This window comes from Sorex araneus, chromosome X (assembly GCF_027595985.1).
Source record: "Sorex araneus isolate mSorAra2 chromosome X, mSorAra2.pri, whole genome shotgun sequence".
NCBI lineage: Eukaryota > Metazoa > Chordata > Mammalia > Eulipotyphla > Soricidae > Sorex > Sorex araneus.
This window is the reverse complement of record NC_073313.1, coordinates 205,282,928-205,306,010: the sequence shown is the minus strand read 5'-3', so window position 1 is coordinate 205,306,010 and position 23,083 is coordinate 205,282,928. Positions and strand designations below refer to the sequence as shown.

The 23,083-nt window shown below is 37.7% G+C and overlaps 1 protein-coding gene across 2 annotated transcripts in view; it reads left to right on the top strand.

The window, feature by feature from the left end:
* Positions 1-23,083, top strand: part of METTL8 (methyltransferase 8, methylcytidine) — a 103,475-nt gene that overhangs the window by 59,792 nt on the left and 20,600 nt on the right. For both annotated transcript variants that reach the window (XR_008627331.1, XM_055122037.1), the window contains exons 3-5: positions 6,125-6,216; positions 17,925-18,295; positions 20,851-20,900. Coding sequence is in view for 1 of the 2 variants with exons in the window: in XM_055122037.1 (XP_054978012.1) it covers positions 6,125-6,216; positions 17,925-18,295; positions 20,851-20,900 (513 nt within the window). In the remaining variant the exon portion in view is untranslated. The remainder of the gene's footprint in view (positions 1-6,124; positions 6,217-17,924; positions 18,296-20,850; positions 20,901-23,083) is intronic.

The window sequence follows — 23,083 nt, the reverse complement described above, 5'->3', positions numbered from 1 at the left end:
CTTTTCCAGCTAGATGAACTTGAGCAAGGTCTACATAGGGCATTGTGAGTAATAAAAGGAGATAAACATGTAAAACCCTATTAGTAGACAGTGCTAATTAAAAAGTCTTATTATCACTAGTAGATGGAGAATTCAGATATAAAAATGAATGAATAATAAACAATATAGAGAAGTATAAAGACCATACAGTGAAGACTAGGACTTCAGAGTACAAACAGACTGAGAATACATAAGGTATACTTAAAAGCAAGTAAAAACACCAGTCCTAATAAAAGAAAGATTCATAAGTTCGAAACCAGGTGATATGACATAGAGGTATTTTAGGAAAAGTAACCTGACTCTGTGTCAGAATGGAGTTGAGAATTATTGTATATGAATTTATTTTTTTGACACAACAGTGTTATTTATATGTCAACATTTACCCCACACAGTGATAAGTTCTGTGTAATACTCCAGAAATAAGAGATGATAACTGCTTTAAGGAATACTCTTCTATTATTACAGATAAGTCTAACTTTTACAGGAAAGGAGGTGGGATGAATATGAAAAAACAAACATTCTTTCTCTACGAAATGAATAGGAGGTTGTTAAAAACAAGCAAAAACTGTGCTAAAAGAAGACCATACATATGAAAAGTTTGTGATTAAGGTAATAAACCATGGTCTCTCATGTGGCACACAGATGCCAAACTATGACATAAACCTGAAAGGTATACAATGTTATAAACCAATGAATAAAGTTTTATTTAAAAATATATAGAAAGGGGATGCTCTATGGCTTAGAGCACCTATTTTGCAAACAAAAGACCACAAGTCTTTTATTTAACTTGTGCATGGTGTTAGAAAGGGCCAAGCTGTTTTTTCATAATTGGTTAAATCTATACCATGGAAAATGGAAGTTACTAAAAATAAGAGAGATCTATGTATACTGATGTCAAGAATGGCCTTGCTGTGTCGTTGAACAAAAAAGAGCAAGTTGCTGAAAAGGATTTCTAATATGGTCTTTTTTAAAAAATAAAATTCTTGTAATATATATATACACACATATACATATATGTGTTTGTGTATTTTATAAGCACAGAAATTTCCACATATACTGAAAACTGGGTTTATCTCAGAATTGATATGAGGATGAAAAGTAGAGAAGAAACTGTATTTTATATGTAGTAACACTGCACTGTAGCACTGTCATTCCATTGTTCATCAATTTGCTTGAGTGGGCACCAGTAACATCTCCATTGTGAGATTTGTTGTTACTGTTTTTGGCATATTGAAAACGCCACGGGGAGCTTTCCAGGCTCTACCTGTGGGCAAGATACTCTAGGTAGCTTGCTGGGCTCTCTGAGAGGGACAGAGGAATCGAACTCAGGTTGGCCGAATGCAAGGCAAATGCCCTACCCACTGTGCTGTGACTCTAGTTCTTATATGTACTACTGTTTGAATTTCTGTTTTTGTTTCTTTTTTTTTAAATACTTTTGGATACTTTTTCTCATCTGATAAATTCTTTATTCTTTGACTAATTATGACTCCTTCTCTTAAAAAATTTTTGAATTCTACCCAATCTTCATCTTTATGTCCTCAATTTACAGCTCAGTATCTGGTAGACTTAGTTTTTCAATAAATGTTTAAGTGGGTTTTGGTTACTGGAACCATCTCTGACCTCTATTCCATTGTATGCAGAAGTAGGAAAGCATGAGTTCTTTCTGTTTTTCCACCTTTTAAGGTCACGTATTTTAAATAAGAAAGCAATTTGGGCCGGACACTTGCCTTGTATGCAGTGACACACAGTACTGGCTCTTTGGCCCTAAATTGCTATTCCCGGCACCATATTTGGTCCTCTGAGCCTTGCCTGGAGTGATCCTTAAGCATAGAGCCAGGAGTAAGCCTGAGCACTGCTGGATGTGGCTCTAAAACCAAAAAACAAGCATAAAAAAACCAATTGACTTACTAATACAAACAATCAGCTGTAGCATTTGTTATATCCTGAAAGAGAAGTGAGCAGCTAGTAGTCAGAAGTATAAATTAGTACTAGCAGTAGAAAAGATGCTATTGAAGTTAGTTCAATTATTAGCTATTATATGTATAACAACTATATTTCATCCATTCTGATGACATAATTCACTAACATCTGAAATTATGGTTTTTCTTATAATTGCTGGCATCTCATAATACTAATTAGAAGTGCTTTTCATTACTATTTCTTGTCGAGAAAACCATATCATAGCCTTGATGAAATAGGATAATTATAATTTCAAAATAATTTTTTAATTCCCTTCTAACTGAGGTTATTTTCAAATTGCTACTAGCATATTTAAAATTCCAGTGAATATCATTAAACTGATACTTCTGTACAAACAATTCTTGCTTTGGGGGATTACTGTGTTATAGTTAATTTGCAGGCAAATAATTCATAGGTCAAACAATACGAATCATTTCCCTCTCCTTGTGATAGTGACCATTAAGTACTTCACTATAAAGTTTGTAATCTATCTCTCTCCTTAAAGTCTTTTGAAATTGTGTTTATTGCTTACAAACCCAAGTGATTCTTGTTGCTGCCTTTTGGGTTTGGCTCTATGCGAATCCAGCCCTTCTAATATAAAGATCTGGCATAAAGCAGTGGGTCTGGTAGAAGTACCCATAATATGGTAGGAACATTTTATAGGTTTCTGTGGGGATTCTGTAACTGTACAATGGAAAAATCTGTAGGTTGTAAATATTCCCTTCACTTAGTAGTTAAGAAAATGAAGTAACGTGAAGGACAGTGTGAGAAAGTTAGAGCAATTTAAGAAGTAATGAAGACTATTAAATACTCAGGAAGAAACTAGTTAAACTAACACTTTAAACAAATGCTTAAACCTAAAGACCACATATATTCTCATTGTCTCACAGCTTGATACTTAACAAAATATAGATTGTTCTGTTTTTTTCTTAGATGTTATAGGAATTCATAGCTTCAGTAATATTTTTTAAATAAATGACTGTTGGGCACCTTTACTATCATAACTGTCATGTAATAACATGCGCTGTATTGCTGTATAGAATATGAACTATAGTTCCCAGTTCCAAGTTAGAAAATATACCAAAACAATAATTTGTTCTAACCTCGTTCATTAAAGTGACAAAGCTGTTGAATGGATAGTTGGGCTTTAAACATCTGGTTTTATTTGAAATAAGGGTTGTTACATCTTTATCTGCAAAACACCTTTACATGCCATTTGCTTTTCCTAGGGACTTCAGGATATTAGTTTTAATCCTTCTTATAAGAAGAAAGTAGTTTCTCACCTTTCAGTGGTATATTTATAGCCAAGTCACTGGAATATACCCTCTCATCTGATTGCATAAACATGACTTAAAATAGTTCCGGGGAGACAGCTCAAGGGACTGGAACTCATGCTTTGCATGAGGGATACCCAGATTTGATCCCCAGCACCTCTTGGTCCCCTGAGCACCTCCTGGAGCAACCTCCAAGCAGCGAGCCAGGATTTGACCTAGTGCCTACGTACCCAAGGCAGTCACCCAAGCCCTCTCCTCCAAGTTAGAACAGAATTTAGCATTAGTCCACGCAAAACAACTCCTTATTCTGTCATTGTTACATGTTTGATATTAACAACAAGTGTTTGAGGCTTTTTCAGTGAATTACCCCTTTTCTCCCCCTAGAGGAGCTTACAGTGCTCTTACAAGCACTCCTAATGCCCCGACTTTATCCTAACCCACAAATAGTTACCTCTGCTTTCTTTTCTCAATACGTTATGCTACACACTTAACCCTTTTTTTCCCCGCTAGGTTCCAATTAATCTCTTAAATTCAGGTCATACATACAGTTATATTTTATGGTGTTTCTCCTTGTACTCTTCCTTTCTTTTTTCCATTGTCAACACCTTAGTCCTGGGACTCATTACTCCTAGGCCACTCTAACAGTTTTTAATTCATCCCCTTCCCTCTGTTCCTCAGCACTTTGCTCATCTTGCACACTTAACTGTTCACATTTAATTTCCTTTAAAATCTGACCTGGGAAAACAGGACCCAGAAGGACTGGTCAATAGTTGGAAGCTCGCCACAAGTGTGTGTGGGGCAAAGGGCAGTTAGGCTAGAGAAGGGACCAGTATGACAACGATAATTGAAAAGATCACTTAGGACAGGAACTGAGTGTTGAAATTAGGTAAATCAATGTGCCTGATAACCTTTTAGTATCTGTATTACAAACCATGATGCCTAAAAGGTAAGAGAGAGAGAGAGAGAGAGAGAGAGAGAGAGAGAGAGAGAGAGAGAGAGAGAGAAGTGCCTGCCATATGGTAGAGGGATAGGTATTGAAACATTATACAACAGTCAGTCACAAAGTTTTGTAATTATCTTATGATGATTTGATTTAAAAAATATTTTAAAAAGAAATAAAGAAGAAAAGAAAAGTGCTTGCCATAGAGGCAGGCAGTAGGGTGGGGAGTGGAGGCAGAGGGAAACTGGGGACATTGGTGGTAGGAAATGTACAATGATGAAGGGACAGGTATTGGAACATTATATGACTGAAATTATATGACTGAAATCCAGTCATGAACAACTTTGTAACTGTGTGTCTTATTGTGATTCAATTAAAAACAAAGAAAAGAAAAAAAATTTTACCATTACTCACTCCTAACATCACCGACATTTAACCAAGAAAGCCAACTGTAATGGACTTTTCCCATTATTTTGTGTTTCTGCTTTCCACATTCCCACTTTCATGCACACCTTGGTTAATGTTTGTCAGAATCATCATGAAACACATCAAGAGTAAGTAATGTACTCCCTTTGTCGTGAGTGAGGAGCTACAAATGTCATATGATAATAATGTTTGAGTTCTTTTTACTTCTCAATAAGCTGCAAGGGCTTAGATTTTGTGTATGAGTTCCTGTTGTTTAGAAAAATACTTTATTCCAGGACATTACATCACTTGCCAGTTTCCCTATTGCAAAAAAATGTAAAGACAATCTTAATAGTGCTAGAGAGATAGCTCAACGGCTTGAGCATATGTCTTGCATGCTGGAGGCTCACTTTTAATTTCTAGCACTGCATGCCCCCTTGAGCACTGTTGTGAGTTACCCTTGAGCATCACTGGAGGTGACTCCTGAGCACTCCTGGATATGGTCTCTGAAAAGAAATGTAACCTTTATAAAAACAAAACAAATCCTGTTTTGTATAAATATGTTGCTTCTATTCTATTTCTGTAGCAGAAAATAATAAAATATGGAGAGTAAATTCTAAAGCTAAAAATAGAGAAATTGCTAAATCTTAGAAACATGACCCTTTGCATGTTCTATGAGTGTTTTGTCATTTAAATATAAATGAATCCATTAAAGGAATTGGTGCGACAAACAATGGGTAAGACACCTAGTCCCCTGTACCCTATATGGTCCCCAAGCCTGTTAGGACTGATCTGAGCACAAAACCAGGAGTAAGCCCTTAGTACCACCAGGTGAATGTCACAAAACAAAAAAAAACCCCAAACCTGAATCCATTTACAGAAATTAAGGCAATTAAAAAGGACAATCAAATATTATTTAAGAAACTGAGAATGGGTACAAAAGTTGTAAATGTTTTTTTATAGCAGCATATTATAATAAAACTATAATAAAAAACAGCAATTTTAAAACCATCGTACGGGCTGAAGAGATAGTAAGGCACCTGGTTTGCATGCGACCAATCCTAATTTGATCCCCAGCACTAAGTATGGCCCCCTGAGCACTGCCAGGAGTCACTCCGGAGTACCACGGGTGACCCAGAATGCTCCCTCCACCTCAAAATAAGGGGGAAATATTTTTTTAATTTTCTGTTTATAAGTTAACAAAAAAAGTAAATAAATCTGTCTTAGAGTAAACATATCAGGTCATACCAACCTCACATTATCATGCACCATAGTATTTCTGGACATTGTTGCAAGTTATTTCCAAAAAATGGGTACATGCAACATAACCAGATTTAAGCAGGAGAGCTAGAAGAGTTACTGGGTTGTACCAGCCCCATCAGAAGCAATATGTGACACAAAACGTCCACATTGGACCTGGGGTTCGTTTCTTGTATTTTTGATTCTATCCCTTCTTCCCATTTTTCTGCCTTCTTCCATCACAAAGCATGTTTGTGGTTTTTGCTAGGGATCACATGCAGTGGTCAAAAGAAGAAGCAGCTGCAGCCCAAAAAGAAGTGGCGAAAAACTCAGCAGTGCGAATTCTTCCGGAAGAGCAAGGTAGGCAACGGTGCCATAGCTCCTGAAACTGGAATCTTTTATTTGACCTTCCACTCACACCTTAGTTTCTTTTCATCCTAATCGTGTCATTACTTTGAAGGATTTTTTTAACTTCTACTTAATGTCAGCCTATTTGTGCCATTTGGGGGATCCCAGTTGTTTCAGTGCAGTGGGACCAAAGTTTATTAAATAAATTAATTTATTAACTATACTTCCCTTTTGACAGTCAAGAGAATGTCTTTTCTGGGAGATTCAATAGAGTGGCATTTCACATAGGATATGAAAACATAACTTTAAAATTTTCAGAGTGTGATACATTTTCTAGTTGAACATTGCTGATTTCGCTTAGAAATATTCAACAAATCCAAGAACTTTGAGGGAAAATTGTAAAATGTTGCTGGTATTTTATGAAAAACATAAATTCAATAAATATTTAAAGTACTTTTTCTTTATGGGGGTGGGAATGGGGGCTATGAATGTGGTATGTATGTGGCCCAATCCCCAGCACTACTATCAGTCATTGTCACTTGGAGACCTTTTGAGAAATGGCTTCTGAAAATAGGGCCTGTGATATCTGAAACTTAATATTATTTTGCAACATTGCTTCAATTAAAAAAAAAAAGAAATGTACCAGTGCTATCATAAAAATAGAAATAAACAAGCGCTGCTAAGAATATGGATCTCTCGTGGCACTGTCGAAATTAAAAAGTCCTGCAACCTCTATGGAAAATAGTATGTAGTTTCCTTTAAAAAAATTAATAATGGTATTACCCTGTGATCTAGCAAGTTCATTCTGTATATGCAGTCAAAAGAACTGAAAGCAGGGTCTTCAAGAGATATTTGCATATGCATATTCATAATTGGCCAGAGGGGCAGAACCAAATGAAAGTCCATTGAAGGGTAAATGAGTGGATAAATGGATAATAAAGTGTGATATATACATGAAATGGAGTATTTATTACTTAGCTGTAAAATGGAAACACTATGCTCTCCTGTCTTGTGGTATAACCTTGATAGAGCTTTGAAGACATACTGAAATTGGCTAATCACAAAAAAACAAATGCTGTATTATTCCACTTCTATGAGTTATCTAAAGGTGTCAAACTCATAGAAACAGAAAGTAGAATTGTGGTTACCAGGAACTGGGGGGAGGGGCCGGGGAGGGGAAACATGGACTTGTTTAATGGTTAGAGAGTTTCATATTTGGATGAAAAAGTATAGAGCATTGTTGTGAACTACTTTACTGTTGGACTGTGTATTTAAAATAATTAAGCTGGCATTTTTATTGGTAATATCTTAAATATAGCTTTTAAAAAGAGAAATTGTGGTTTGAATTTTTTTTGCTGATGTCCTTCTTACCACAAAGCTAAGAATCTACAGGCACTTTGTCCAGCCCCTATACCCTCTAAGATAGATTTTCTACCTAAATTTCTTGAAAACAATTTCTCCTTTAAAACATGATTGTTCTTTTAAAAAGCAAAACAAAACAATAAAACCAGTTTGTTGCAGTACCAAGTATTCACTAAAATTTACACAACTTCAAAATGAATTCTTACACAACTCAGTGAATTTTCCCAGCACCTACATCAAGAAAAAGAACATTACCAGTAACCCGGAAGCTTATTCATGTTCCATCTCAAATATATTTCCCCAAACCCACAAACACAAAGAGCAGCCACCATTCTCTGTGTAATGCCATGGGTTAGTTTTGCCCAAATAATGTGGTGATCATCATTTCTCAGTTTTCCTTGTAGCAATGCTAGCATATTTGTTACATAGAGCATCAACAAACCACGACTGTCAGCCTAATCCAGCTAACTATAGGCCTTTAGAAATAAAGTTTTATTGGCACACAAATATGCTCATATGTTTACACATTATCCAATGGCTACTTTTGAGCTGGATCTGCTGAGATGAATAATTGGAGCAGAGACCACCTGTGTCCATTAGCTTGGGTGGTTGTTTGTTTGTTTTTTAATTTGATTTGTTTATTTGTTGCACTTTAGAAAAATTGTCAACCTTTAAAATAGAATTTTGTTTCTAGATTGATCAGCTGTCCTGAAATTCCTCAGAGAAAGATATATTTCTCCATGCAGGCCAAACATAATGAAAACCACTCACTATTGTTCTCAGGGCTTGCGTCTACAATCAAGGCTAAAGTTTGAAGCAAGGAAGTGTGAAAACTGAGCTATTTATTGAATAAGGGCACCTCATTAATAGAGTACCACCTATTTTAATAGAGTACCACCCTATTTTACTCTCTGGCACCCTTTGCTGTTCCTTAGACCTAGTTAGTTTTCCGTTCCAACCATGGAGCCCTTTGGGGCAGAATGGAAAGAAGACCACCTGATCTACAAAGGAGCCATTCTATTTTTCATGCACCCCCCACCATATAGTGCCAGAGTAGGAGGCAGTGAGTGTTGGGTTGGATTTGATGGTGCATACCAGTGGCGATTTTGCTTCCGAATAAGCCAGCGCTGCATTCCTTTGCACAGGCTCTGTCATACTGTTTCTGAGGAAGTACAGTTTTGCTTCTTTGCCAGCAGCTGCACAGACATATTTTCCACATTACTCAAGCTTCTTCCAGTGGCCACCTGAATGTGACAAAGACCGTCAAACTTAAACTGAATTAAAAGTTATCAGTCACCTTAATTCATTTCCAGGAAGTTAAAAATTATCCACAGTATATTTCCCGAGAATAAGGAAAACCAAGGCTTTCTGTCATGTTCTTCCGAATATATGTTTGGAACACAAATAGATGAGCAGAGCTGATAGTGTTCCCTTACAGCGCCCTCTATGTCGCTGCCTGTTTTGGCCTATTTATGTTAACAATGAACTTGAGTGAAGCTAATGAGAAGGTTATTTTAGGGACTTGGAAACCGCAGTAAAGGAAAATGACAGTTCCCACAGAACCATAGTGTGACTGAAATAGAAAGGTGGTGACTGGCCTCTCTCTATAGAAGCAGGAAAAGCAGGCTGGGGAGGACTGATGATACTGCTTTGAAGCATTTGGTTTGCTTATTAGCATGTCCAGTCTCTTTCTGAGCAAGTTTTCCGGCTGCCGTGGAGACACAACAAAAGATTCCATTTAAAAATGACTCAGAATGGTCAAGGTTTGTGCTGAGTGGCCCCCTCCACACACATCCTTCTAACACCCGCCCCGGTGCACTGAACTTAAGCATGTTAAGGGACTGGCACGAGGAGAGGTGAGGGCGCCTATTTATTTCACATTTTAGCAAGGTTGCACAGAGCAGTAAATGCGGCTGCTGCAAGGGTGGCGAAGAAAGAAAACTTTTGTTCCGAGCAACTTCGTTGAGTGACAGGACATGATAGTGAGAGTAAACACTGTCCCAACCACCCTCGTCCAGTCTCTGCCAAGGGATCACTGACCTACTAATCTGCAGAAGCCTTCGGCTGAGACTTGAGATTTGATATTTCATGACTCCGGTGTATATGGGTCAAGGTGAATAGATCCACTTAAAAGCTTTACTCCCAAACCTTGTAAAAACCCCAAGGAAGCTCTGACCTGGTTCTTTGCCCAGTGCCTATTAACCATCAGCTCTTCTGGAGGTGATCCGAAATCTTTGACAGAGCCACTTTTCTCTCATCACAAAGTGCTCCCTATGCAGTTTGTTACACAGCCTGTGCATTGTGTAGCGATCTTATCACGCTTGTTTTATTGCCCAGGGGAGGAAATACTGGTTGTTCTCCCATGCTGGCCAAGTCTCCCTCTTTTGGTCTCTGTGTGTCAGTCTCCCTGTCACTCCCTTTTCCCATTTCTTAATTATTGTCTTGACTGTTGGTGAGAACTCAAGTCAGGAAGCAGCGTAGAATTCTGAAAAGAAGAGCTTAACCGTCACAAAATAATGGAGACTCTGGCGGTGGGATGGTTGACATTTCACTTCTGTGATTAAAATGAATCACAGCATTGAGGGTCTCATTAGCAATATTTCTTTCAATTAGATGCCCAGATTAATTAGTTTTAATTCCAAATTTCCTTTTGGTAATTTATTTTAAATTTTATTATAGTTCGTATTTCTTTTAAAGGCAACTTAATTCAGAGAAATGAGAGATACATTTGGCAGTTTTTTAGTTAACATGATTATATTTTGTAATTTCCTAAAAACATCTCCAGTGTTATATCTCAGCTGGTTATTAGGCAAATGTAATGGGTTTCAAAAATTTATGACAAAAGCAACTGCTATTTGTATTTCAACATGTCCTTGTAAATAGCTATCTTCTTGGGTAAAGTATCTATATCAAACAAATTATTTTTTAAAATTAAACAAAAAGAGAAAAGAAACACTGTAATTTACCTTGTAAAATTATATTATCACTTGGGAATGTCCTGCATGGAAGAAAAAAATAGTAAAGTTTGTATGCCAATAAATTTAGGAAACTTATTTATAAGTTGATTTTGCTTAAAATTTTATGCAGTTCTCTTTGCAATATACTTTTCATAATCTTGAATTTTCTTTATTAAACAATGAACTTTATCAATTTCCAACTTTAAGAGCTCATGTATTTGCTTAATTGATGTACAGAAATAACTTTAATTTGCTATTTGTTACATTGCAATTTAGAATAAATTTTCATAATTCATATTAATCATCATATATGACAGTGCCTAAATGTTTTAATTCAGTTTCTTAGTTGTGATATTCAGTGTGATTCAGAGTGAATTCTGAATATTTAATGGTAAGGTTGTGTGTCATATTCCTTCTTCCCTTCAGCAGTATTGAATTTAATAAGTGAATAATTGCAAAGATGCTTCATCTGGCTGTGGTTAAACAGATCACTACATTCCTTTTACTGCCATTGGCATAGAGCAATTAACTCTGAATCGGCAGCCTAGGAAAGCGAACGAAAAAACACCTCCAGAAAAGAAGTGATCATTAGTGTACCTGTTTAGAAGGTCAGTTGGATCAAGATGAAGACTGCACATTTCTCCACACTGTATTCTTTTTATCATGATTAGCCTGACATTGAGATGAATTAATAACAGGTTGGAATAAAATTTTTCACTGCTGGTCAGAAAGTGACTCTTCCAATTCTCTTGTTAGCAAAGATACTCTTGCAGTCCAGGAAATTAAATCATAAGCTGAACTTGTTTACCTTGACTCATAATCATAATTAGGAGTTTGATTGAGCTTCCCATGGGGTCGAAGAAGTTGTCACACATTACTCGGAACCATAGAATTGCTAGCATTGGTTGGAGACATGGTTGAAAGCACAACTTTCAAAAAGAAAATATAAAAGTTCCTCTCCATTATCCTTTACCCCAACCCATCCAGGTTGCTGTCTCTGTTTTCTTTTTCTCCCACAAACCCATCTTTTCCCACAGAGCATTTTAGGACCCCACTGCTCATTGTAACTTCATCATATCAAGATGTGTAGATGTATTTTATGTAATCCTGCATAGATGTACTTTATGTAATCCAAGGGATGGGATTAATTTTTTCTATGTTTCTGAAGTTTTTAGAAAAGTTCTCTGTATATACAGGTTTGGGATTATAAATCACACTGATGTTTGATTTTCAACTTAATGCTTTATAATGAGAGAAAACAGACTCAGAAAAATGGAGGTTCTTTACAGAGATATTTGGGGGCTTAATATTGATTTTGTGTTAGGAAGGCAATCAAGTGTAATGGTTAAAAAGAATATGAACTGTAAAGTTAATAGATTTGGTCCAGATGCTCTGATTCTTCTAACTAGGTAGAAATTTCCCTTCTAATTCAAGGAAATTTAAATCCTTCTGGCCTTGAATTTCTTTGCATACAAATTAGAAAGTAGTGCATCTGTCTGAAAGAGTTTATTTGGGTTAAAGAAGAAAAATATTCAAGAATGGCATTTTACATAAAATATTTGACATGGCTTAGCACATATTTAAAATCAAATAATTTTTAATGCTGATGTTTTTGATGTAATGATAAATGTAATTTGTTTGGAATTTTTTTCCCTCCAAACTCTACAAGATAATTGGAAAGGCTTGAAAGTGTTTGTGCTTGCAGATCTTCATCATTGTCTTACGATAATAATTTGATTTTTTTAATTTGGGAAATTAAATTTAATACAATTTCTAATTGACATTTTTAACTTCACCACTCCCAGCAGTGCTGTGGGAACTGTGTAGTGTGACAAGTGACTCCAGCTCATGAACCGCCTTCCAGTTCCCTAGATCCTTTTAAAAGATTACAGATATAAAGGTTGAATTAGATACTTCTGATATATTTGTTATCTGAACCAGATTCTATTGTCCTCACTGAAGATTCATTTTTTAAATTTATAGAAACAGCATTACAGGCTCTTATTTATGACAACAATCTGATACAACGTTTTGTAGTTTGTAGAATTGATAATGTTTAATATTCTCTATAAATTTATGTACTTTAATTTGAGTAGCCTTTTAAAACTTAAAATGACATTAGAGATACTCCTCATCAATAGAGGAAACTGCAGGCAAGTTGGATGAAGAATTCAGTCAAGAGTCTGTATCTTTCTGTAAAGTGTAGCTAAAACTTAACAAAAGATTGAACTGCCTAATTGTCATTAAATTTATACATCATTCTAAATTTTCATCTTATAAATGAAGATAAAATAAACCTTAAAGTTGAAGTTTGTCACCATTTGTTGCGAATGTTTTAGTATCATTATCCCCTACATTTTGTTTTATTCCCTGAAGTTTAACTGCTGTATAATATTACTATTTAGACCGACCTCGTTTACTTTTTTGTTGTTGTTGCTGTTATTGGATATTTGAGTTATTTTCCACTTTTTTCTCATTAATAGTTGCTGCTGTTAATCTTTTCTTAGGTGTTTTCCTTTGTCCTCGCCAACGAATTCCTAGGAGAATAGCCCCCCAAAGTAATCAAGACATCCATCACATTTTCCATTCTACTTTACATTTTAGTTACTGATAATTAGACACAAACTTCCTTCAAGTGGTTTAGTGATATTGAAAACTTAGATACCAGCAATTTGACTAGTATAAATCTTTTAAGGTAGTCACTTTTTGTTAGGAAGAAAAATCCTTAACTAGCAAAGCATATTACGAATAGTTTTTAAGATAAAGGTAGACGAAAGACCCTGGGGAAATTTGACAGGTTCCTAATTCCTGAAAATCACTCCCAAGTGTGATTTTTCAGAATATTGTTTTGTTTTCTTACACTGTGTATCAGGTCTCCTTCAATTTTTAAAAATAGAGACAACTGCTTTGAGGATAAAAATACAACAATGTTTACATTAACCATAAACAGGCTTTCTTCCATTAGGGCAGATATGACCATATTTTGGGCGTCAAATTAACATCTCATAACTCTTTTGTTACCAAGGCCTACTTTTATTTCTCAAGCCTGAATTACAGATGGGAGTTTCTGTCTTTTTAGCAGCCGTTTTGCCAAATACAGTTTAGCCTCAATGGGGAGGAAGTCTTGTGACCAAATGGGTGGAGGTCAGTGGTACAGGGCCATAAAGTTACAAATGCAAGGAAAAGAGAAACTATGTGACTTTTAAGAAAAGCCTCTGAAACAAAAATGAGCCTGAATTCAGGCAACAACTTATTCTAGATTAGGTTCTTTTTAAAATTTGAGAGGCGTTAGCCCCTTGTTTTAGTTTTGTTTCGTTTGTTGTTTTGTTTGTTTTGAGATAAGACAGTAGGTTGACACAGATCCAGACTGGAATGGAAATTTTTCCTCCAACCTTGGTCTCCCAGCCATTCAGTTCCCCTCCTGAGAAGCATACAATGATTATTAATACTTGAGTGATTATCCTTCCAGGAATATTCTCTACATAAACAAATATGGATATTCTCTACATAAACAAATATGCACACACACACACACACACACACACACACACAGAGCTGGGTGAATCCCTGAGTACTGCTGGGTGTGACCCAAGAAAGAAATGAACAGAAAAGGTCACATGTCTACATTGCATGAAGGAAATGCTAAACCCAGAGATTAGGTTTATGAATTAGATTTCAGGGGCTGGAGCGATAGCACAGCGGGTAGGTCATTTGCCTTGCATGCGGTCGACCCGGGTTCGATTCCCAGCATCCCATATGGTCTCCTGAGCACAACCAGGAGTAGTTCCTGTGTGCATAAGGCAGGAGTAATCCCTGTGCATCGCCGGGTGTGACCCAAAAAGAAAATAAAATAGCATTAGATTTCATATGTAACAGTATTCAAGAAATGTTTTATGAATGAATGGGATAGGGGAGGGAGTTAGTCATGGGGAGAGGGGTCATACTAGGCAGTGCTGCCTGGGGATACTCTCAGAATTGTGCTCAGGAGTAACTCCTGGCAGTGATCTGAGAGCCCCAGAGTGTTAGAAATTGAACCCGGAGTTCCCACACTCAAAGCATGTACTCCAGCCTTTTGAGCCATCTCCCTGATGCTTCATTATTGTACTCATTTAAATTTTGAAGTAGAAGAGGCAGAAAGCTAAGAATTTCCAGTCAGGTGTAGGACTGGAATACTCAGCTGACCTTGCACACAGCTGACCTTGGTCAGATCCCCAGCATTGCCAGGAATAATTACTGAATGCAAAGCCAGGAGCACCCCTGAATGTCACTGGGTGTGTCCTTGTAAACAAAAACAAACAAAAAAGATTTGCCAGAGTTCTGAAACTGTTGACCTAACCCTGACCCTGAGCCCCAGGAAATGCTGCTAAGGAATGACGTCACAAAGCGCTTATGCTTTTTTAAAAGGCTTGGAAATGCCAGGGATGTAGTACTGGACACAGGTTCAATCCTGGGCCCACAGGGTCACCCTAGGCCTCTGAGCACCACTAGGGTGGTTCCCGGCATCCTCATTTTCTAGCACTAAGCTGCCAGTTGGGTTGAATGAGTATTGCTGGTAGTCCTTTGGCTCCTGAGTGTGTAATCTCCAGGCGGCTTCTCTCTCCTCTATCTCTCTCTCTCTCTCTCTCTCTCTCTCTCTCTCTCTCTCTCTCTCTCCCCCTCCCTCCCTCTCTCCTTCCCTCTCTCTCTCTGTCTCTCCCTCCCTCTCTCCTTCCCTCTCTCCCTCCCTCCCTCCCTCTCTCTCCTTCCTTCCCTCCCTCCCTCCCTCCCTCCCTCCCTCTCTCTCTCTCTCTCTCTCTCTCTCTCTCTCTCTCTCTCTCTCTCTCTCTCTCTCCATTCAGTGGACTCAGGAAGCATGCCAACAGGCAGACGAAGGAAGAAACAAGGCCACCAGGCTGGTTGATGATCAGTTGCCGTTCATTCCATTCTCCCCACACGCCTGTTCCAGTCTCCCTAAACTCCCCATTCCAGTGTCACATTGCCCCTCATTCCCATCTCCTCCTGTCTCTCCCGCTCATCTCTCTGCACTCCCTCTCACAGCTGCGTCTCTCCACGTGCTTACTCCTGCATTCTTCCTCTACATTCTTCTCCCTTGCTAGTCCCCCTTGCTAGTCTCTCCCCGCTCCATCTTGCTTAGTCCAATAACTTAATTAACATCTTAATTAACATCTTAATTCTACTTCTTAATATTCGTTATTTTGTATGGACACAGGAAGAGATACATTGAGCTTGTAGGGTGGCTCTCCTAGGGTATCTTGCTATAGATCTCAGACTACAGTGCTCAGGCCAAGTTAATCTTTCCTAACCCTAGCAGAGTCCTTTCTAAGTGTGCTTTTTTATTCATGACAGAATGTGTCTATGACCATGCTCTTAACTTATAGCTAAGTATTATGGCACTTTGGCCTGGACCATTTCAATACCAGGGTAGCTCACTGCTTGCCCTGGGTCCATCCAGTCTTTCATCAGGACCATGCTTTTGGGGTGCTAATAAGTAAGGGCAACTGAGGCTTAAGTCAAAAGAACAGATGCCCAGGAGTGAATATCATTCAGAGTCAATTAACTCCCAACTTACAAGAGCATAGCATTAATTGTCTTCCTGTGTCTATACAAAAAGGACATTGTTCTGAATTAACTATGCAAAGGACTTAAGGGGAAAAGAAAAGCATTATTTACAAGCTAACAGAGCACAAAGAAAGAGGTTACAAATAAACACAGAGGGATGGGAGCACTGTGAAGGGAGTAACTCATTAAACCTAAGCTCCCTGTGGTAAGGTGGAAAGGACAAACCAATACCTGAGCACTGTTTAGAGGGGACAAAAAATTTTTAAGATAATTAAGAAATAAGCTTTAGAAGTTTTCTGTAGTATATCATATTGGGAAATGTCACTAGATAAAGATGCTTCTGGAAGTGGCAGAAGATTGAAAATACTAATGGCTCCTAGATTGCAAGAGTCAGGAGATGTGGTTCTGGTTCTGCTGGACTGGACAGTGGGCTCTGGAGCCTGGGAGGCTTGATGGAGATTTCAGTGGACAGTTCTAACTCTCAACTGACATAATTGATAAGCCCAAATTTCCTGTCTCATTACCAATTTGCACCAATTTTGTCCCATAAAATTATGAATGGATTTTTTGGGACATAAAATCCTTTTTCTATTAAAGAGCCTTACCTGTTATTGGTAAAATATTATTATTAACCTTACAGTAGTAGACTGGGCTGGAGTGACAGCACAGCGGCAGGGCGTTTGCCTTGCACGTGGCCCACCCGGGTTCGATTCCTCCGCCCTTCTTGGTGAGCCGGCAAGCTACCGAGACAATCTTGCCCCCACGGCAGAGCCTGGAAAGCTACCCGTGGCATATTCGATATGCTAAAAATGGTAACAACAAGTCTCAAAATGGAGACGTTACTCTCCATTTTGGTGTTCGCTTGAGCAAATCGATGAGCAACAGGATGACAGTGACAGTGACAATGACAATATTAGACTATAAAAGGTAGTTTTCAGTGAATGTATTCCTCACAAAAATTATTTGCCAAATTATTAAAAAACATGCAGATTTGTGGAGTTAGGACTGACTACCTAGCATTTTGAGAGAATCAATACTTATTTTAGTTTTGACCTTTTAAGAGATTAAAAGATATATAGAACTGTGTCCTATACCAGATTCTTCCCTGACTGGGAAGTTTCTTCCCCTTTGACATCCCAATAAACTTTTCAGTTTTCTAGAACAAAGTATCAAAAGTTAAAAAAAAATAGGCGAAGGGGCCAAAGAGATAGTACAATGGGAAGCATGTTTGCCTTGGATCTAGATGACCTGGTTTCTGTCTCCAGCATCCCATATGGTTCCTTGAGCACTGCCTGGAGTGATCCCTGGTATGGCTCAAAACAAAACAAATCAGATGAATAACAATTATAATATTAAAGTTATTCAGTAGTACTATTATAAATGATAAAGCATATAATATTTACAAGCATTTAATTTTGAAATATATTTAGTTATTAAACTACAGTTAGTAGCACTGTAGCACTGTAGCACTGTCATCCCATTATTCATAGGTTTGCTCGAGCAAGCACCAGTAACGTCTCCATTGTGAGACTCATTGTTACTGTTTTTGGCATATTGAATACGCCATGGGTAGCTTGCCAGGCTCTGCTACGTGGGCAGGCTACTCTCGGTAGCTTGCCACGCTCTCCAAGAGGGATGTAGAAATCGAACCCGGGTCGGCCTTGCGCAAGGCAAACACCCTACCCACTGTGCTATTGCTCCAGTCCAAACTGCAGTTAGTAACCTACAATAAGCAGTAAATATAATAAATACAACTATAGTAAGTATAATTTACTATAAATATTATTTACGTAAATAGTAAATATAATTCTGGTAAAATTAACCTTTTCCTTTTCCTTTTAGTTAAATATGAGCATGAAGCTAGTAAATATTGGAATGCATTTTATAAGATTCACAAGAATAAATTTTTCAAGGATCGCAACTGGCTTTTGAGGGAGTTTCCTGAAATTCTTCCATTTGGTCAAAAAACTGAAGAGAAGACAAGAGAAGTGACATGCGAGCATGTGAAAATTAATACTGCAGATTGTTTCTCAAGAATGCACTGCCTTACTATACCCGAAGGAAAAAATCACTGTAAGAACAGTCCCAACACTTCAGGTGTTCAAAGCAAAGTGGGATCTGATTTTCCCAGCCAAGGCTCTAGAGAACAGAGAACAGGATCTCTGAAGACAGCATTGTTTCCTGGCAGCATGGCCACGTTTAGAATCCTAGAGGTATTGTACTACGGGGGTAAAGATGGGCTCTAACCTACCATTCAAAAGTGTACATTCCTCTTTATTAACAATCCAGGCTTTTTTTTTAGGAGGGAAATGGTCATATCTAAACAAGTGTCTGGTACGGTTTCATACATTATTGAATACATTTTATTGAATCACTGTGAGATAGTTACAAGCTTTCGTGTTTGGGTTACAATCACACAATGATCAAATACCCATCCCTCCACCAGTGCACATTCCCCACCACCAATATCCCCGGTATACCCCCCCCTTTCCCACCCTCCCCCTGCCTCCTTGGCAGACAATATTCCCCATACACTCTCTCTCCATACACTCTCTCTGCTTTGGGGCATTATGGCTTGCAACACAGACACTGAGAGGTCATCGTGTTTGGTCCATTATCTACTTTCAGCATGCATCTCCCATCCCAACTGGTTCCTCTAGCCATCATTTTCTTAGTGATCCCTCTCTATTTCATCTGCCTTCTCCCCTTCACTCATGAAGCAATCTTCCAGGTATGGGGCAGTCCTCCTGGCCCTTGTATCTATTGCCCTCGATATTTAAGGCACTCAAATCTTTAATTGGGTTATTAGTTTGTGGTTTTAATTTTTTTTAACTTGTCTTAATTTCTGACTTGCCAGTGATCTTCTTTTTGTTTTGGGGTTTTTTATTTTGAGTGGAATAGGCATTGGGCCACACCTGGTGGTGCTCAATGGTTATTCTTGGGTCTTGCACTCAGGAATTACTCTTTTTGTGCTTGGGGCACCATATGGGATGCCAGGGATTGAACCTGGGTCAGCTGTATGTAAAGCAAACACCCAACCTGCTGGACTATCACTCTGCTCCCAATAATGGTTTTAAATACTGCTAAAGTTCTGGTTTTCATTTCTCCATTGCAATTTTTCATGTGAGATAGAAATAAGTGAAATACACCATTTGCTATGATCTAGTGGAGGTCTTAGTTTTCTACTTTAAATTTTTTTCTAATTATAAAGGTAACATATATTGATTATAGAGAATTTCCTAAAATGAAAATAAGTCAAGTGAAATTATGTACAGTCAAAGAAGTGAACTAACTACTATTGACATTTTACATTTTTTTCTCCTTTAGCTTATATTAATTTTATAAGTGGGCATGCTAAATTTGTTTTTGAGGTTTTTACTTTGTTCCAGTTTAGCATTATATAATAAGCAATTTTTCTGTCTTTAAAAATTATAAGTATTTTCATAGTTCAAATATTCATGTGAAGTACTACAATTTTACTTATCTACTTCGCGCAGCTGGGTGAAATTATTTCAGATTTTCTGCAACAGACATCTTTTAATATAGATTACAGTACTTTAAAAATTATTATGGGTAAGATTTACTATTTTATAATTTTCTAAAAATAATTTTCTTGTTTTTGAGCCATACCTGGCAGTGCTCAGGACTTATTCTCTGTGGTCAGGGGTCACTCCTTGCAGGCTCAGGGGGTGTGTGTGCTGGAGATAGAACCACTGCCAATCACTGTACTCTCTGATCCTACTAAAAATTTTTTTAAAGGAAGTCAGGTAGGGAGACAGAGAGTCACGTATTCAAAAGAGAACATAGACTTTCAGGTTGAAATGTGGGTAACACCAGGATGGAGAATGCACCTAAATATTTAATACTCTTAAGATATATCACCAAATTGCTTTCTAAGAAGTTATAACTGATCCTACTTAACAGCAGTATATTTGTTTCATCAGTACATTTGTTGACTGGTATATTCTTATTTTGGTACTTTCTACTTTGTTACATAACAATTATAGCTTGGGCTTGGAGCAATAGCACAGTGGGTAGGAGTTCGCTTTGCGACTGACTCGGCCGACCCGGGTTTGATTCCCAGCTTCCCATATGGTCTCTTGAGCACCTCCAGGGTTAATTCCTGAGTGCAGAATCAGGAGTAACCTCTGTGCATCGCCAAGTGTAACCCAAAAAGGAAAAAAAATTATAGCTTGTTTTGATTTGCATATCTTTGATTATTAAGCAGGTCAGATAGTTTTTTCAAATAGTATAAAATCATTTGCATTTAGTATTCTATTTTCTTTGCTTATCTGTTTTTCACATAGTTCTGCCATTTATATTTATTGCAGGTTTTCTTAAGTATGGTGACTGTCTTTTAATTTGATTTATTCTGTGTTTGGGAGTATAACATTTTAAATGTTTTCAGTTATTATTTAAAAATATTCTTGTTATTAATTTTATTGTTTTCGGTTTGAAAAACTCTTCAGTTCAAAGATCCAGTAAATGTCTTCTGGTTTGTTTTTGTTTTTGTTTTATTTTCAGGTCACACCCGGCAATGCAGAGGGGTTATTCCTGGCTCATGCACTCAGGAATTACACTCCTGTTGGTGCTCAGGGGATATATGGGATGCTGGGAATCAAACATGGGTCAGCCGTGTGCAAGGCAAATGACCTACCCGCTGTGCTATCACTCTAGCCCCTGTCTTCTAGTTTTAAAAAATAAAATATCTGACACTGTTGAGGAAATTTAGCCTTATTCTTATATATGTTTGTTCTTTTGGTTTTAGGTTGGCTGTGGTGCTGGAAATAGTGTCTTTCCAATTCTGAATACTTTGCAGTGAGTTTTTGTGTCCTTTTCTTACAAAATTTTACATATGTACAGAATGTTGAGAAATTCTGGGAAAATGTTGGCTATATTTGCCAGTAGTGTTCTTGATCCCATATAAACAGTGGCTAAAGCAAATTACAAAAGAAGTCTTAGTATCTGATTTCATATAATATGGAATTACTCTGAACATAGTATTTCCTAGCCCTGGATTGTCTAACTGTCGGTCGAAGTAATTGTTTAAGCTTGTGATTATGTGGCTAAGAGAATAAGAAAAGAGCAAGAGAAATGATCCTTCCACTAAGCAGTGAATTGTTCAATGTCTGGGATTTTACTTTCCTCTTCCAGTATACATAGTTGTCATGTTATGCAAAGAAAATTTAATTTAAAACTTATACTTTAGCATTCATTTTATTTTGTCATCACATCTGGAGTTACACAGTATTAAAAAAAGTTAGGGGTTGAAGCAATAGTACAGCAGGTCCGTGCCTTGCATGAAGCCAACTGGGGTTCAAGCCTTGGCACCCATTATGTTCCCCCATGTATCGTCTGGAGTAATTCCTGAGTGTAGAGCCAGGAGTAAGCCCTGAGCACCACTGAGTGTAGCCCTAAAACAAAAACAAAACAAAACAAAAGCTTAAATTTGAATGATTGTCTCCATGGGGGCTAGAGAGATAGTACAGTGGGTATTGCACTTGCCTTGCACATGGCCAACTCAGATTCATTCACCAGTACCCCGTGTGGTCCTTGAGCACAGAGTCAAGAGTAAGCTTTGAACACCACTGAATGTGGTCCCAAAAGCAAGCTCTCCCCCCAAAAAGGAGAAAATGATTGTTTCCAGAACTTGAAATTATTTTGGAGGTAACGACAGAAACCCCTAAGATTCAACAAAGCAGAAGTAGTTGATAGAGACACAGTTCTTCCGAAACACCTTTCCTTTTCACGTGCTCACCTGTGTGATATAGAATAGTTATGACAGCAAGACAAATCTGACAAAATTCCAGCGGTTTCAAACCTATAGCTGATCTGTCAAATTTGACTCTTCTTTTTTTTTCTTACACACACAGTTACCCTCATATGAAGGGCCAGAGATGGATCTCAAAGGTCTAGAACACATGCTTTGTATGCAGGAGTCTGTTGTTCAGTCCCCAACACCACAGGGTCCTCTGAGCAGCTCTGGATGTAACTTCACCCCACTCAAAAGAGTTTTCATATCATTTTTTCACTATAAATCAAAAGGAGCACACTGTAGAACATTTCCATTAGAGGAAGAAGAGAATTATCATCTACCCTTCCCATTATCCTTACATAGCTGATGAGAGGCGGAGTGGGGTGGGGGGATGGGACTGGGGTGGGTGGGAGGGATACTGGGTTCATTGGTGGTGGAGAATGGACACTGGTGGAGGGATGGGCTCTTAAACATTGCATGAAGGAAAAACAAGCATGAAAATGTGTGAATCTGTAACTGTACCCTCACTGTGACCCACTAATTAAAAATAATAATAATAAAATTTAAAAAAAAGAAATTGAAGAAAAAAAAAAGAAATTAAACTCAGGGCTTCATGTGTAGAGCATATCCCTTCCGCATACGTCAAATATCCTGGTTTCAAATGTTACACTTTTAACATCAATAAAGTTTAAAGATATGTAAGTAAAAAAAAATTTTTTTGTTCTAATTCCTTTCAGTTTTTCTCTATGCATATTTTGGTTTTTTTGAGGGAGGGTGGAACCATATTCAGTGTTACTCAGGGATCTCTTCTGGTGGAACTTAAAGTACCATATGCAGTGCCAGATATCAACTTGGGTTCAGCCATTTGCAAGGCAAATATTTTAACCCCTGTACTACCTCTATACACCTCTCTTTATAGTTTTAAACTCGATAATGTTATTTTCTTACTTTTGCATTGTGAAGGTATAAAATTGTTTCCCTAAAATAGATAATGCCATGAATTCCCATATATCCACCTCCTCAATCCTCCTCAATCCGTTCGTATTACCTTAATTTTATCTTTAAGATATGCTGTACTGGACTAATCATCAGGGAGATGCAGATCAAAACAACCATGAGGTACCACCTCACACCACAGAGACTGGCCCACATTCAAAAGAACAAAAGCAACCGCTGTTGGAGAGGATGTGGGGAGAAAGGGACACTTCTACACTGCTGGTGGGAATGCCGACTGGTTCAGCCCTTT